Below are 14,549 nucleotides of genomic sequence, written 5' to 3'. Positions count from 1 at the left end.
CTATGAGCTGGACAGAGCCATTATGTCACCAAGAGAGGCTCTGTGCCCCGGCACCAGGTGCAGACTGTCTGGGCCCAGAGCCTCTGCTGCTTCCCCTCCCGTCCCCCAAACACCAGCCCCTGGCCAGCCTGGCGGCGTTTCCGACTGAGTGTGGCTGTCAGTCCTCTTGCGGGCCTTGCTCCAGCCAGACTCCCGCCTTGGGCCTCTGCCAGCCCGGCACTGATACCCACGGGCAGAGCTGAGACGAAGGAGAGGGCCCCTGGGGAGTATCCGCAGCAGCCAATCCCAGAAGACATCGATGTCAGGTGGTTTCTAGAAATCGAAAGTAGACTTTTCTGAAGCATTTCCTGGGATCAGCCTGACCACACTCCACCCTGGGAGAGGCTTCTGGGTCAAAGGAACAGTCTGCAGAGGGCTCTTGTGGCTGGAAGTGACGGGGCTGCAGCACAGCCATCGCAGCTGCCCCAGCCAGGTAAGCTGCTGCCTCCAGCTCCCAGGTGGGCACCTCTCTCTCTCTCTCTCTCTGTTTTGTTTTTTTTGTTTTTTTTGTTTGTTTGTTTGTTTTTTGTGACAGGGTCTCACTCTGTCACTCAGGCTGGAGTACAGTGATGCTATCTCAGCTCACTGCAGCCTCCGCCTCCCGGGTTCAAACGATTCTCCTGCCTCAGCCTCCCAAGTAGCTGGGATTACAGGCACGCACCACCACGTCCAGCTAATTTTTGTATTTTTAGTAGAGACAGGGTTTCGCCATGTTGGCCAGCCTGGTCTCAAACTCCTGACCTCTGGTGATCTACCCGCCTCGGCCTCCCAAAGTGCTGGGATGACAGGCGTGAGCCATCGCGCCCGGCCAGGGCACCCCTCTCTCTACACAGGCAAGTGGGGGTCATGCCTCCCTGTTTGCACATAGGCCTGGAGCTGGGGATCCAGGGCTCCTGAGCCCAGCAACAGTCATTGCTGCTCCCAGGCCCACAGGACCTCTGTGTGCAGTTGGGCAGGTGGCACGAGGATACCAGCCAGAGGGCGAGTGGGTTAGAATCCAGGTTGGCCTCTCTCGGGCCTGTGCATTTGGCCTAGGCCTGCACCCACTCCTAGGAAGAGCACCTTTTTTTCTGATTTGCATGAAGGGGGCAACACAGGCAGCCGGGTCTCAACTCCCCGTATGAAGGAATCAGGCAAAAGTCCCAGCCGCTGCCACCCAGAGGGCGGAACGCCACCTGCCAGGTGCTTCGTTGCCCACTTTTTTTTTTGAGACGGAGTCTTGCTCTGTCACCCAGGCTGTAGTGCAATGGCTCACTGCAACCTCTGCCTGCCAGATTCAAGCAATTCTGTTGCCTCAGCCTCCTGAGTAGCTGGGACTACAGATGCGCACCACCACGCCCAACTTCTTCTCCTTCTTCTCCTTCCCCTTCTCCTTCTTCTTTTGTATTTTTAGTAGAGGTGGGGTTTCACCATGTTGGCCAGGCTGGTCTCGAACTCCTGACCTCAAATGATACACCTGCCCCAGCCTCCCAAAGTTCTAGGATTACAGGCGTGAGCCATCGCGCCTGGCCACTTGGCCATTTTTCCAAGGCCCTGAGTTACTCTCCCAGGACGGACAAACCTGGTGGCTGCAGCGGAGTGAAGTGGCTGGGTACAGAAGTGGAGAGGGCGTCCACCCATACCGGCGTGCCTGGGACTGAGGGTTTCCCAGGACACAGGGAAACTTCAGTGCTAAAACAAGCACAGTCCCCAGCACACAGGACAGGCAGTCACACCCTGGTGTCTTTAGCCATCTACTGACATTGACGCAGGGAGGAGAGGTGGGCTCCACCGAGCAGACCCCCTGCCTATGGCTGTGGACGTGGAGCCCATTTACCTCTCTGGGTGTCAGCTTCTTCACTTGTAAGGTGGGGTGTAACTAAGGTGGTTCTCAAGGTCACGGTAAGGCCTCCAGTGGTACCTGGGGAGCCCTGATAAGGGGTGGCTGCGCAGTGCCAGTGAGCGTGAGTCCCAGAGCAAAGCTCTCACCAGCCAGGGCACCCAGCTCCCAGGGTGCTTGTTCATGCAGACTCCCATGCAGAGGGGCTAGGGCGAGGCCAGCCATGACAGCACTTCCAACAAGCTCTGGCGATGCCATTGCAGCCGTCCACCAGGCCCCCTCTGAGCAGCCTCAAGGTCACCAGGCCCAGACTCCCAGCCGGTGCCCACAGCAGTGCCACCCAGAGGCCTGCCCCTGGCTTGCTGAACTGAGGGGACAGTGTCACAGGATTCTTACCGAGCCAGAGAAGCCATACCTGTCTCTCCATTGGCGGGGTGTGGGGGAGGGAGGCAGGCGAAGACAAAAGCGTGGAAATTACACGGAGGCAAGAACACCAGGCCAGAAGGCGGAGACCCGGACCTCCCCAACCGCAGCCTGAGTGTCAGTGTCTTGGGGATACTTCAGCATTTCCTCCCCGTTCTTCCCCCAGCATGGCCCACCCTGGGCTGCAGCCCTGACCCTTTTCCCCTATCTTCCCCATCCGAACACCATGGAGCCCCGATGTGTCTCCTTGCTGCTTATCTGTCACCCCGGCCCAGCCTCCGTGGCCTCTCCTGACGAGTCCCCTCCCATCCACTCTGCAGGCTGCCTTTGCCTGCTTAGGCCTCTGGGACAGTCCCTGCGGGGGTCTGTTGCCTGAAGATTAAGGCCCAGATCTTAACCAGGCTCACCCGGCCCCCCGACCTGGGCCTGTGCCCATGGCCTCCTCCCTCTCCACCCTCCCCGCCCATGCCCATGTGGCGGCCTTGCCCGGGGCCTGGTTTTTTGAGATGAGCTCACTTGCCTCTAGTCACCGATTCTTGCTGTCCTTAACTGCCAGGGGGTACCCCCAGCCCACCCCTTCATCTAGCCAAGTCTTACACATCCTTCCAGGAGCATGCTGCAGACCAGGTGAGGGGCCCCTGTGGGGCGCTTCCATAGCACCCATCACACTTACTGGGACCACAGTGGGCTCTGCAGGAGAGGGATCCCGCCTGCCACACAGCCCAGGTCGGGCTGAAGGGTTAATGGGCAGGCCGGTCCCCGGGCTTCGGGCCACCTGGCTCCCGTGCCTCACTCTGCCGCTTCTGTCTGCAGCAGGATCTGGGCATCCAAGCATGGCCATGGCCCCTCCGAGGCTCTTCTGGGTGTGGTTGCTGGTCGCAGGGACCCAAGGTGAGCTGAGCCCCTGGGAAATGCCAAAAGCAAAAGTCTGTGAGGCTGCTGCAGCCTGGGTCTGCGCAGAGCTTCAAGGAGATGCTCTGCCTGGGGCCCGGGGCCCAGCGGTTAGCCAGGTCTTCTCTCCTGCCTGCGGCACCAGGTATCCCAAGTGATGGTGGCTTGGAGGTTCCAGGGGGCTCACCTGGGCTCAGGTGAGATGCAGGTTATAGAGAGGACACTAAGGAGTCCTCCATTCTGTCCAGAGGGAACCAGAGGAGCTGGTCAAACCAGCAGTCACCGGGGCTGTGGTGAAGTCAACGGCCTCGGACGCAGGTCAATCTTCCAGAGGGTCCTGGCTGCTTTTCCTCACATCCTTTGCACTGTGAGCCCCTGGAGGCTCACGCTCATCCTGGGGGCCCCACGGAAGCCAGATGTGCCCCCAGCTAGATTCAGGCACCCAGCTCCTGCCCGGCTCTGTCAGCTCCTATAGGGGCTGGAGTGTCGGCAGGCTGAGTCCCAGAAGGACGTGTGGAGTGGGAATCCCATTCTCTGCCCTGGAAACATTCCGTCTGTGCTCCCAGGGGTCCCTAGGCCTGCGCCCCCACAGGCCAGCACCCCCAAACTGCAGACACCCTCGGGCGGGTCAGCACAGGGCCTCCATTCCCCCACGATCCTTCCCCCGGGGTCTTGCCACCTCCATTCCCAGTGCTTGAGAACCTGGGGCTTCTCTGCCCCTGTTCTGTCTATGGAGTGAAGGGCTGAGACCCCTAAAACAAGGAAAGGCGAGTTTAGCCTCCGTGGGGCAGGGGGCTGTATGTATCTTCCACTCCTCCCTCATGGAGAGGCCAGGGGACCTTGAAACCCTGGAAAAGAAGCTCAGCAGGGGAGACCCAGGACAGCATGGGTCCTGGAGGTGCGGGCGGTGGGTACCGCAGGCCCCAGCCTGGCCCTCGCTCGTCTCTGCCTGCAGGCATGAACGATGGTGACATGCGGCTGGCCGATGGGGGCGCCACCAACCAGGGCCGCGTGGAGATCTTCTACAGAGGCCAGTGGGGCACTGTGTGTGACAACCTGTGGGACCTGACTGATGCCAGCGTCGTCTGCCGGGCCCTGGGCTTTGAGAACGCCACCCAGGCTCTGGGCAGAGCTGCCTTCGGGCAAGGTAGGGCCTGCTGTCCCCGTCCTCCAAGGCCGAGACCCACAGCACAGCCAGCTCCCAGGCAGGGCAAATTCCCGAAGATGAGACAGTCAGGTTTCAAAGACATGCAAATTGGATTACTATTAATTTAGCAAGAGCAAACAAACAATTTTTTTTTTTAAACGGAGTCTTGCTCTGTCACCCAGGCTGGAGTGTAGTGGCACGATCCCGGCTCACTGCAACCTCGGCCTCCTGAGTTCAAGCGATTCTCCTGCCTCAGCCTTCTGAGTAGCTGGGATTGCAGGTACTTGCCACCATGCCCGGCTGACTTTTGTATTTTTTAGTAGAGAAGGGGTTTCACCATGTTGGCCAGGTTGATCTTGAACTTCTGGTGTCAAGTGATCCGCCCGCCTCAGCCTCCCGAAGTGCTGGGATGACCACACCCGGCCTAAGAGCAAACACTTTTGATGGCGCTGAAGCCCTGTGGATCAAGTTCCGGTGGGACTGCGTCACCCACACTTGGCCGGTGACGGTGGCAGGTGCTTGGGCAGGTTCAAGAGCTGGGCTGGGCTTGTTCCCTCCGGCCCAGAAACTCCACTCCAGGAGTTTATCCTCTTGAAACAATTTCCCCTCAAAAGAAAAGTCTGTATGCAGGAAGATTTCCACTAACACAGCAGTTGCAATTCTGGAAAAAAAAGAGAAACAATCCACCAACTATTTTGCAGCAGGGATAGTCACACAAATACAGTATGTGCGCCTGATGTTGCAGGGACAGGCACGCAATTACTGTACATGAACGTGATGTTGCTGCAGGAGCCAGTAAGCTTTGTAAGCATGAAGGCTAAGTTTATGGCCTGACGTTGCAATCACAAACCCAGCCCTTGCTGGAATATCCACCGTGGTTCGCCGGTGAAGGACCTGTACGCAGACGGACCCGCACGGCTGGGGCGCGGAACAAAGGGCTGAGTCTCGCTGTGGGACTCCTAGGTGCAGTCATCACACCCCTAGCCCTGCCATCTGCTGTGTCCACAGGATCAGGCCCCATCATGCTGGACGAGGTCCAGTGCATGGGAACCGAGGCCTCGCTGGCCGACTGCAAGTCCCTGGGCTGGCTGAAGAGCAACTGCAGGCACGAGAGAGACGCTGGTGTGGTCTGCACCAATGGTGAGCACTTCCCTGCGGAGGCCCCAGCGTGCCCTGGGGTCCCGTGGCCCCTGCCCCTCCCGGCACCACCCCCCCACACACGAAGCACACAAAGGTTCCTTCCACTACCACCTGCCCACTCCGCATGGAGAGTCCCGGACGTCCAAAGAGCCCACCAGCTCCCAGTCCCACAGTCCTGGACTCCTCCCCAGCCCCTTCTGGAGAAACGCCCAGAACCACCAAGTCTCCATGCGGAACCCGAGTGTGGGGCAGGGAGCCACAGTCTCAGTGAGCAGGACACCTGGCTGCAGCCCGACCTGAAGTGCCAGCGCCCGCTCGGAAACACACTTCACAGCATGCGACAGGCTCAAGCCCGTCCTGGCGGAGGGAGGCCCGACCACTCGCCGCCCCAGCCAGCTTCCCCCAACCCAGCCCGGTGTGGAGGGAACCCAGGCTGCTCTATGGGTTGGAGCCCCTGGATCTGAGTTTCTTGTGTTTCTTCCGTGCCAAGGTGGTTCTTCCTGGGCTTGCACAGGACAGCCTGGGTACTTCCTGCCTACCGCCCTTTGCCAGGAGCTGGAGGCCCCTAAGGCAGGAGGGGTCGAATCCCAGGGAGCCCCTGTGCCCACATGGGATGGACAAATGACTGGAGCCAAGCCTGGACTCACAGTGCGGGAAGCCCACGAGATGCCATGGGGCTGTCGGGGGCCGGGGGAGGCCAGGCGGAGCATGCGGGGCTGTGGGTGCCGGGCAAAAGCTCCTGGGGCAGGAGAGCTGTGGTGAGGCGTGCAGGTGGGAGGCAGCTGGGGGTCCTGCAGTGGTTCAGGTTTTAGGAGGCCCAGGGCAAGCCCACCTGGTTGAAAGGTCATGGTTACTTCAAACCTATTATATTTGTGACAAAGAAAAAACTATGGGATTTCGTTTTGAGTTAGGCTTTGAGAGGGGCTCAAAGAAGGGGGGAGGGTACAGCACACGGACCCCTGACCCGGGAGCCTCCCATGACTTCTGCAGGTCTTGTCCCCCACAGGAGGCTGCTCGAGGACCCCCAGAGTTCTAAAATGGGGTTGCCACAGGACCCTCACTTTTCAGGCCATCTAAGCAGGCAGTGGTTTTGGTTTGAGAAGGGCAGTGTCAGTGGTGGTTGATGACTGAGGCTGGGGAGTGGGGCTCCAGAGTCAGCACCACCAAGTCTCCCTGCAGAGCTGCTGCCTGAATCGGGGGAGCAGCACAGAGCAGAGGGCCTAAAGCGGGGGCCTGGACAGGCTTGGCCAGGTCCCAGCTGCTCTTGTTCCCCAGGGCTGGAAGGGGTGGGGCCTCACGGCCCAGGGATCCGACACTTTCGGTCTCTCCTGTCCCTTATCTTCCCAGGAGCCTTCCAGAGTGGATGAGGCAGCCACGAACCCCCCACTTTCAGATGAAGACGCTGCCCCCAGAGAGTGGCAGCGTCCCGGCTCCTAACGTAGCCTGCTTCCCTCCCGCCCCTTCTTAGAAACCAGGAGCACCCACACCCTGGACCTCTCCAGGGAGCTCTCGGAAGTCCTTGGCCAGATTTTTGACAGCCAGCAGGGCTGCGACCTGTCCATCAGTGTGAGTGTGCAGGGCGAGGACGCCCTGGGCTTCTGTGGCCACACGATCATCCTGACTGCCAACCTGGAGGCCCAGGCCCTGTGGAAGGAGCCAGGCAGCAATGTCACCATGAGTGTGGATGCCGAGTGTGTGCCCATGGTCAGGGACTTTCTCAGGTGAGCCGTCTCGTCCTCAGGCTCTGGGGCTGCCAGGGGCTTTGTCCTCCTCCCTGCTTCAAAAGCACACCCACACACACGCACACCTGCACACACTCTTGCATGCACATGTACCGTTGTCACACGTGCGCTCGCGCAGTTGCACACACACGCATGCTCGCTCCCACGCTGTGCACACTCGGGTGGCTGTGTTGGACAGGCAGGCTCAGGGCTCCCCTGCTGTCCTGTGGGGCCGGCATCCACTCTCCCTCTTTCTCCCCAGGTACTTCTACTCCCGAAGGATCGACATCGCCCTGTCGTCGGTCAAGTGCTTCCACAAGCTGGCGTCTGCCTATGGGGCCAAGCAGCTGCAGGGCTACTGTGCAAGCCTCTTTGCCATCCTCCTCCCCCAGGACCCCTCGTTCCAGACGCCCCTGGACCTGTATGCCTATGCACTAGCCACAGGGGACACCCTGCTGGAGAAGCTCTGCCTGCAGTTCCTGGCCTGGAACTTCGAGGCCCTGACACAGGCCGAGGCCTGGCCCAGTGTCCCCACAGACGTGCTCCAGCTGCTGCTGCCCAGGAGCGACCTGGTGGTGCCCAGCGAGCTGGCCCTACTGAAGGCCGTGGACACCTGGAGCTGGGGGGAGCGCGCCTCCCATGAGGAGGTGGAGGGCTTGGTGGAGAAGGTCCGCTTCCCTATGATGCTCCCTGAGGAGCTCTTTGAGCTACAGTTCAATCTGACCCTGTACTGGAGCCACAAGGCCCTGTTCCAGAGGAAGACTCTGCAGGCCCTGGAATTCCACACTGTGCCTTTCCAGTTGCTGGCCCGGTACAAAGGCCTGAACCTCACCGAAGATGCCTACAAGCCCCGGATTTACACCTCGCCCACCTGGAGCGCCTCTGTGACGGACAGTTCCTGGAGTGCACGGAAGTCACAGCTGGTCTATCAGTCCAGACAGGGACCTTTGGTCAAATATTCTAATTACTTCCAAGCCCCCTCTGACTACAGATACTACCCCTACCAGTCCTTCCAGACCCCACAACACCCCAGCTTCCTCTTCCAGGACAAGAGGGTGTCCTGGTCCCTGGTCTACCTCCCCACCATTCAGAGCTGCTGGAACTACGGCTTCTCCTGCTCCTCCGACGAGCTCCCCATCCTGGGCCTCACCAAGTCTGGCGGCTCAGATCGCAGCATTGCCTACGAAAACAAAGCCCTGATGCTCTGCGAAGGGCTCTTTGTGGCAGACGCCACCGATTTCGAGGGCCGGAAGGCTGCGATTCCCAGTGCCCTGGACACCAACAGCTCCAAGAGCACCTCCTTCTTCCCCTGCCCAGCAGGGCACTTCAACAGTTTCCGCACGGTCATCCGCCCCTTCTACCTGACCAATTCCTCGGGTGTGGACTAGATGGCGTGGCCCAAGGGTGGTAAGAACCCGAGAACCCCAGGACGCCCTCACTGCAGGCTCCCCTCCTTGGCTTCCTTCTTCTCTGCAACAATCATCAACAACCGTCCACCAGATGTCCCCCTACTCCCCTGAGCTCTCAGCTTCAAGAAGACTTCCACTCGTGTCCGCCAGGAGTTCTCCCACTGCCTCACCAGGTTCCAGGTGGTAAGCACCAGGGCGTCCTCGAGGTCGCTCTGGGGTCCCCCCACAGCCCCTGGTCAGTCTGCCCTTGTCACTGGTCTGAGGTCATTAAAATGACATTGTGGTTCCTACATTTGTTTGTACAGAAAGTGTTGTTGGGTCTATACCGTGTTTAGACATCAGGTGTGCCAGGCTCTGGGGGGCAGGGAATGAGGCAGAGTCCCTGTCCTTGTGAAGCTACTGGCTAGCGGGGAAGATGGAACAGGAAGCACACCTCCCAGCCCGGAGCAATGACACAGTGGGACACGAGCAGGAGGGTGCGCGTCACTGCACACGTGCACGTGGGTGTGTGATTGTGTGGGCATAGGCGTGTGTGTGTTCATGAAAGTCTGGCTGTGACGGGTGCCCTCACCCCTTATCTGGATGGGTGTGCTTTATTTTATTTTATTTATTTATTTTTGAGACGGAATCTGTTTTTTTTTTTTTTTTTTTTTTTTGAGACGGAGTCTCGCTCTGTCGCCCAGGCTGGAGTGCAGTGGCCGGATCTCAGCTCACTGCAAGCTCTGCCTCCCGGGTTTACACCATTCTCCTGCCTCAGCCTCCCGAGTAGCTGGGACTACAGGCGCCCGCCACCTCGCCCGGCTAGTTTTTTGTATTTTTTAGTAGAGACGTGGTTTCACTGTGTTAGCCAGGATGGTCTCGATCTCCTGACCTCGTGATCCGCCCATCTTGGCCTCCCAAAGTGCTGGGATTACAGGCTTGAGCCACCACGCCCGGCCAAGACGGAATCTTGTTCTGTCGCCCAGGCTGGGGCGTAGTGGTGCGATCTTGGCTCACTGCAACCTCCACTTCCCGGTTTCAAGCGCTTCTCCCGCCTCAGCCTCCTGAGCATCTGGGACTACAGGCACCCGCCATCATGCCCGGGTAACTTTTGTATTTTTGTAGAGATGGGGTTTCACCATGTGGGCCAGGCTGGTCTTGAACTCTTGACCTCAGGTGATCCACCCACCTCGGCCTCCCAAAGTGTTGGGATTCCAGGTGTGAGCCATCGCACCCAGCCTATAGGTGGGTGTGCTTTTGTGAGCACTACCTCCTGCTCATGTCCGACGGGAAGGGAAGGATGCTGAGGCAGCAAGGTCAGGGCTGCACCTCTGGCGGGGCGATCGGGTCTCTGGAAGACGTGACCGGGCTGGGTCGTGGAGAGCAGCACACAGCAGACTGTGGAAGCTGGGAGGAGGGAGAATGAACAGCAGGAGTTAGGAAGCTTCGCTCTGGAAATCCTTGACCACGGGGACAGGGGACAGAGATTCTCATCTCAGCCTTGTAAGAGTGAAAAATTGGCAACAATGTCAATACCCACCAACAGGTGCTTGACTACAAATAAAAGACACCTCCCTGGGCTGAGTGAGGTCGCGGAGAGGTGCGCTGGAAGATCCTGGGAACCACAGAGTCTCAGGGGAGGCTGGAGGACCCGCTGGATGCCGGGGAGGCGGGGGCATTCGTGACAATGCCACAGCAGGTTCTGGGCACAGAACGTCGCTCACCACCAGCAGGAATTCGGAACTGCCCCTGCTTCTCCATGGCCCGTTGCAGGCACAGAGTCCCCAGGGAGGCAGCTGCTGGGCCAAGCTCAAGCTGGCACCTGCTGCTGTGCCAGGGTCTGGGAGGACAAGAGTGTGGCCTCTGGAATAGGAGGTGGCACAGGGCTCCCCTAATGGGAGGGAGGTTCAGATGCTGAACAGCTAAGACGGCGGCAGACCCCCCACCCACCCTCTCCCCACGGGTGCTGCAAGGAACAAAAGCAGGCTCACAAAACCTCCTGCCTGCGAAGGCAGCTGCTCCCTGTGCTGGAGGGAGACCCCTGCTCTCCCCACCCCCAACCTCCAGATCCTGCGTCCAACCCAGCTCCACCATCCTGGCAGGACATCCCCTCCTCTTCCACATGTTTTTTGTTTGTTTTGAGGCAGGGTCTTACTCTGTTGCCCAGGCTGGAGTGCAGTGACGCGATCTTGGCTCACTGCAAACTCTGCCTCCTGGGCCCAGGCAATTCTCCTGCCTCAGCCTCTGGGACTACAGAGTACCTGGGACTACAGATGTGCACCAGCAGGTCTGGCTAAATGTTTTTCTTCTTTTTTTTCTTTTTTTGTATTTTTAGTAGAGTCGGGGTTTTGCCATGTTGCCCAAGCTGGTCTCGAACTCCTGGGCTCAAGCACTTTGCTCACCTCGGCCTCCCAGAGTTCTGGGATTGCAGGGATGAGCCAGTCTGCCCGACCTACCTCCTCCACTTCTATTTTGATCCTATTGACATTTTAGCAACCAAAGGGCCACGTTGCACCGTGGACCACCGCCGAGATCACTGTTGGGGATGAACCACAAAGAGCTCAGGAAGAAGAAGGAAAAAGCGATGTCAGGGTAGAGGTGTGGCAGACGTGGCAAAGACCAGAATCACAGCCTCGGTTTCTCGAGTCAGTCCCAGGACCACAGCAGCTCTCTTCTCTTCCGCTCTGCGCTCCCCGGCATCTCAGGGCCAGGGAAGGTAACTGGAGTCTTCCTGCCAGGGAACTCTGAGCCCCGTGGGTCCTGCCTGCAAGGGAGGCTGTAGCCCTGTGTGAAGCTGCGAGAGGCAGGAATGTGAGAAATTACTTCCGTACTGCTTGCAGTTTTGAGCGGCTGCCCTGTTTCCCTGGGACAGTCAGGACCGACCATCCCAGCCTCCAAAATGCTCCTGCTTTCTTCACCTGTTCACCCACAGGCACTGTGGTCCCAGAGGGGAATCCCCATCTTCACTGCCTATTGGAAGGAATGTGGAGATCTCTCATGGTGGAAACGTTCCTCTCTTGGGTGTAAAACCCCTACAGCGGCTGGGCGCAGTGGCTCACACCTATAATCCCAGCACTTTGGGAGGCCAAGGAGGATGGATCATGAGGTCGAGAGATCGAGACCATCCTGGCCAACATGGTGAAAAACCCCCAATACAAAAATTAGCTGGTTGCGATGGCACGCACCTGTAGTCCCAGCTACTCAAGAGGCTGAGGCAGGAAAATTGCTTGAACCCAGGAGGCAGAGGTTGCAGTGAGCTGAGATCATGCCACTGCACTCCAGCCTGGCGACAGAGCAAGACTCCGTCTCAAAACAAAACAAAACAAAAAAACAGAACCCAGGTTTCAGAGACTAGAAGCAGAACCTTTGCACTGGGTGATGGGTGCCCTGCTTGGGACCCCATGGCTCACACCTGTGCATTCTGAACAAGGAGAACCGCAGATGGGCTCCGTGAGCTGGTGCATGCACAGGTGGAGGGCAGCATTTTCTTGTCTACAGGGAATAAGGAAAGGATGTGTTAGGGGATCTGGAGGCAGGGACTTCCAGGACTGTCTCATCTGCCAGCACGTCCGCAGAGCCAGGCTCTTGCATTTTTCCCTTCACTGACCTCCTGAGGTTCCATCCACTGAGGTTCCATCCCAGCCTTCCTGTTTCATGAGCCCTTGAATGTGTGATGGGTGGCACATGTGACCATGAGCCCGCAGCCTGGCTGTAGCTCCTGAGTCATCTGCCTGTCTGTGGGTGACCAGCAGGGCGGGAAAGGTGTTCAGTCAGTGAAGGGCTGGTGGCACTGAGGGCCGTATAGGATGGGGGCATTCAGATCCAGAATAAGTGTAGATTCCTGGGGAGCGAGCAGCTGCCTCCTCCAATGGAAGGGGTCGGCCACAAGCTGGAGCTCCCCATGGGCATCGAGATGCCGAGAGAGGGCCCAGGAGCACCAGGTCTGCTCCCATCAGCCTTGGTGACATGGCAGTGGTGAGCCCATGCAAAGCCTCCTTCCCCCCAGACCACCTCTCAGCAGACCAGGCCCTGGAGGCTAGAGAGGCGCAGAGTGACACTCGGTGACACCTGTCCCCACACCCCAGGGTAGGTGCCCCCGCATGGGACTGCAGTGGGGCCTTTCAGGGAACAGTCGGGACAGAAGCATCCTCACCTCCATGGCCATTCCAAGACGCCGGTCCCTGCCCTCTTCCCAAAGCTCACGGCTACTTATTCTTCCATCCTCCTCCCTCCAGCCCTGGCATCTCTGACCAAACCCTGAGCTGCTTCCACAGGTCATGTGGCCCGGGCCGGCTTCCCTCCATCCACAAGGAAACTGAGATTGGCCACTCAGGGCTCTGCCCAAAGCGAGGTCCCCTTTCTGCCGGGCAACAGGCCACTCCCACCTGGAATTAGCCTGCAGTGCAATCTGAAACAGGTTTGCGTTTCTCCCACCTCTGTCACAGGTATTAGGGAATGCCCCATCAGGCCCCAGGGGAGGCCCCAGGTGCCCTGGGTGGAGGGGAGGTGGCCTTGGCACAGATGCAAATCACCCATGTCTCCAGGGACTGCTCGCACTCCTGAGGGCCACACCCACCTGTGTCCTTCCAGCTCATGGAGGGCAGCTCATGACCCACGCTCGAATGTTTGGGCCAAAGCTGGTTGTGCTGGAAGGAGTGAATCTCCCTGCCAAAGAGGGCCCTGCTCAGCTCCAAACCGCTGGACGCTCTTGGGTGGTCCTCCAGCGGGCCTGCCGGAGGCCCCTCACGCCCGTCAGCATAGCTTCCTGCATCTCAAGCCCCACACCCTGGCCTAACGGATCTTAAGGCCACAGGCAAGGCAGCTGCACCAGCAGATGGTGGCCTCGTGCTCTGACACCAGACTTGGGTCTCTAGTAAAGGGGCAGGAGCCACTCCCCAAGTAAGGCATGTGGCCCCTCAGAAGTCCACAGAGATTGAGCCAAGATTGGGCCCGTTTCTGAGGGACCAAGGGCCACACACATAGGGCACCCACTGGTGTTCACTTTGGTCCAGTGTGACGACTGTAGCGTGAGGAGTTGGCAGGAAGCAGACAGAACGAGACAGCCGGTGTGCTCCTGAGGCAGGACACGTGTGTGTGCATGTGTGTGCACACGTGTGTGTGTGGACGCAGGAGAGAGAGACAGACGGAGACAGAAGGGGAGGGAACTGCCGTCAGCAACTGCTGCATCCACGTGCGGGGCTGTGCTCATTTACTCCAATCAGCCACATCTGAAACAGCGGCAGCACCATCTTCATCTGGTGTAACTCAGGAGACGCTGCTCACCAAGTCCTCAGGAGAGCCGCCGAACCCCTGCCCTGGAGCTCAGTTGCCGGGTTAATGGCCAAGAGCCTCTTTGGGGAAGGCCAGAGAGCGGATTCTTGGTACTGTAAGTCCTCGTCATATTATTACAGGGTCCTTTCTGTAAGAGATTTGACCACCCTTCCTTCGAAGCGGCTCTGGGTGATCCAGGAATTGGGTGAGAGGCTAGGACTCTATCGTGATAGTGCAAGGTGCCTCTGTTCACCGGATCTTGGGCTTTTCTTTCTCTCTCTTTTTTTTTTTTTTTTTTTTTTTTTTTTTGAGACAGAGTCTCACTCTGTCCTACAGGCTGGAATGCAGAGGCTCACTGCAACCTCCACCTACCAGATTCAAGCGATTCTCCTGCCTCAGTTTCCCGACTAGCTGGGACTACTGGCACACACCACCACACCCGGCTAATTTTTTGAATTTTTAGTAGAGATGGGGTTTCACAATGTTGCCAGGCTGGTCTTGAACTCCTGACCTCAGGTGATCCACCCGCCTCGGCCTCCCAGAGTGTTTGAGATTACAGGCATGAGCCACCGAGCCCGGCCCGGAGCTTGAGTTTTTCTAATGCTACAGATCATGTGAGGGTTTTGCAAGCTGCCTGCCTGTTTTGGTCCCGTTTGCCTCCTCCTTACGGCCATCAGGAAGCACTTTCAATTGCAGCATGTCCAGAGGGC

General features: G+C 58.6%; 1 protein-coding gene across 4 annotated transcripts; it reads left to right on the top strand.

Moving 5' to 3' along the window:
* Window positions 1–339: 339 nt before the first annotated feature.
* On the top strand, window positions 340–8,881 carry LGALS3BP (galectin 3 binding protein). Of its 4 annotated transcripts, none has more exons than XM_005585147.4 (6): window positions 340–472; window positions 3,098–3,172; window positions 4,128–4,319; window positions 5,328–5,459; window positions 6,928–7,180; window positions 7,443–8,881. In XM_005585147.4, exons 2-6 carry the CDS (start codon window positions 3,115–3,117, stop codon window positions 8,566–8,568), a joined length of 1,761 nt encoding a protein of 586 aa, XP_005585204.3. In that variant the 5' UTR covers window positions 340–472; window positions 3,098–3,114; the 3' UTR covers window positions 8,569–8,881. The 4 variants fall into 4 exon arrangements, with proteins under 4 accessions (XP_005585204.3, XP_045232504.2, XP_015294404.3 ...); XM_045376569.2 differs by having other exon boundaries at window positions 340–497; XM_015438918.3 differs by having other exon boundaries at window positions 340–497; window positions 3,095–3,172.
* The last annotated feature ends 5,668 nt before the right edge of the window (window positions 8,882–14,549 follow it).

This window comes from Macaca fascicularis, chromosome 16 (assembly GCF_037993035.2).
Source record: "Macaca fascicularis isolate 582-1 chromosome 16, T2T-MFA8v1.1".
Lineage (NCBI taxonomy): Eukaryota > Metazoa > Chordata > Mammalia > Primates > Cercopithecidae > Macaca > Macaca fascicularis.
The sequence above is the reverse complement of the archived record's forward strand: the minus strand, read 5'-3'. Positions and strand labels throughout refer to the sequence as shown.

What these genes read in the sequence shown, in the direction of transcription:
- LGALS3BP (XM_005585147.4), top strand. Translation starts at nt 3,115, where the DNA reads ATGGCCATGGCCCCTCCGAGGCTCTTCTGGGTGTGGTTGCTGGTCGCA. An exon ending in CAGAGCTGCCTTCGGGCAAG is followed by an intron (nt 4,320 to 5,327) that starts GTAGGGCCTGCT and finishes CTGTGTCCACAG; the next exon opens with GATCAGGCCCCATCATGCTG. An exon ending in TGGTGTGGTCTGCACCAATG is followed by an intron (nt 5,460 to 6,927) that starts GTGAGCACTTCC and finishes GCCCCTTCTTAG; the next exon opens with AAACCAGGAGCACCCACACC.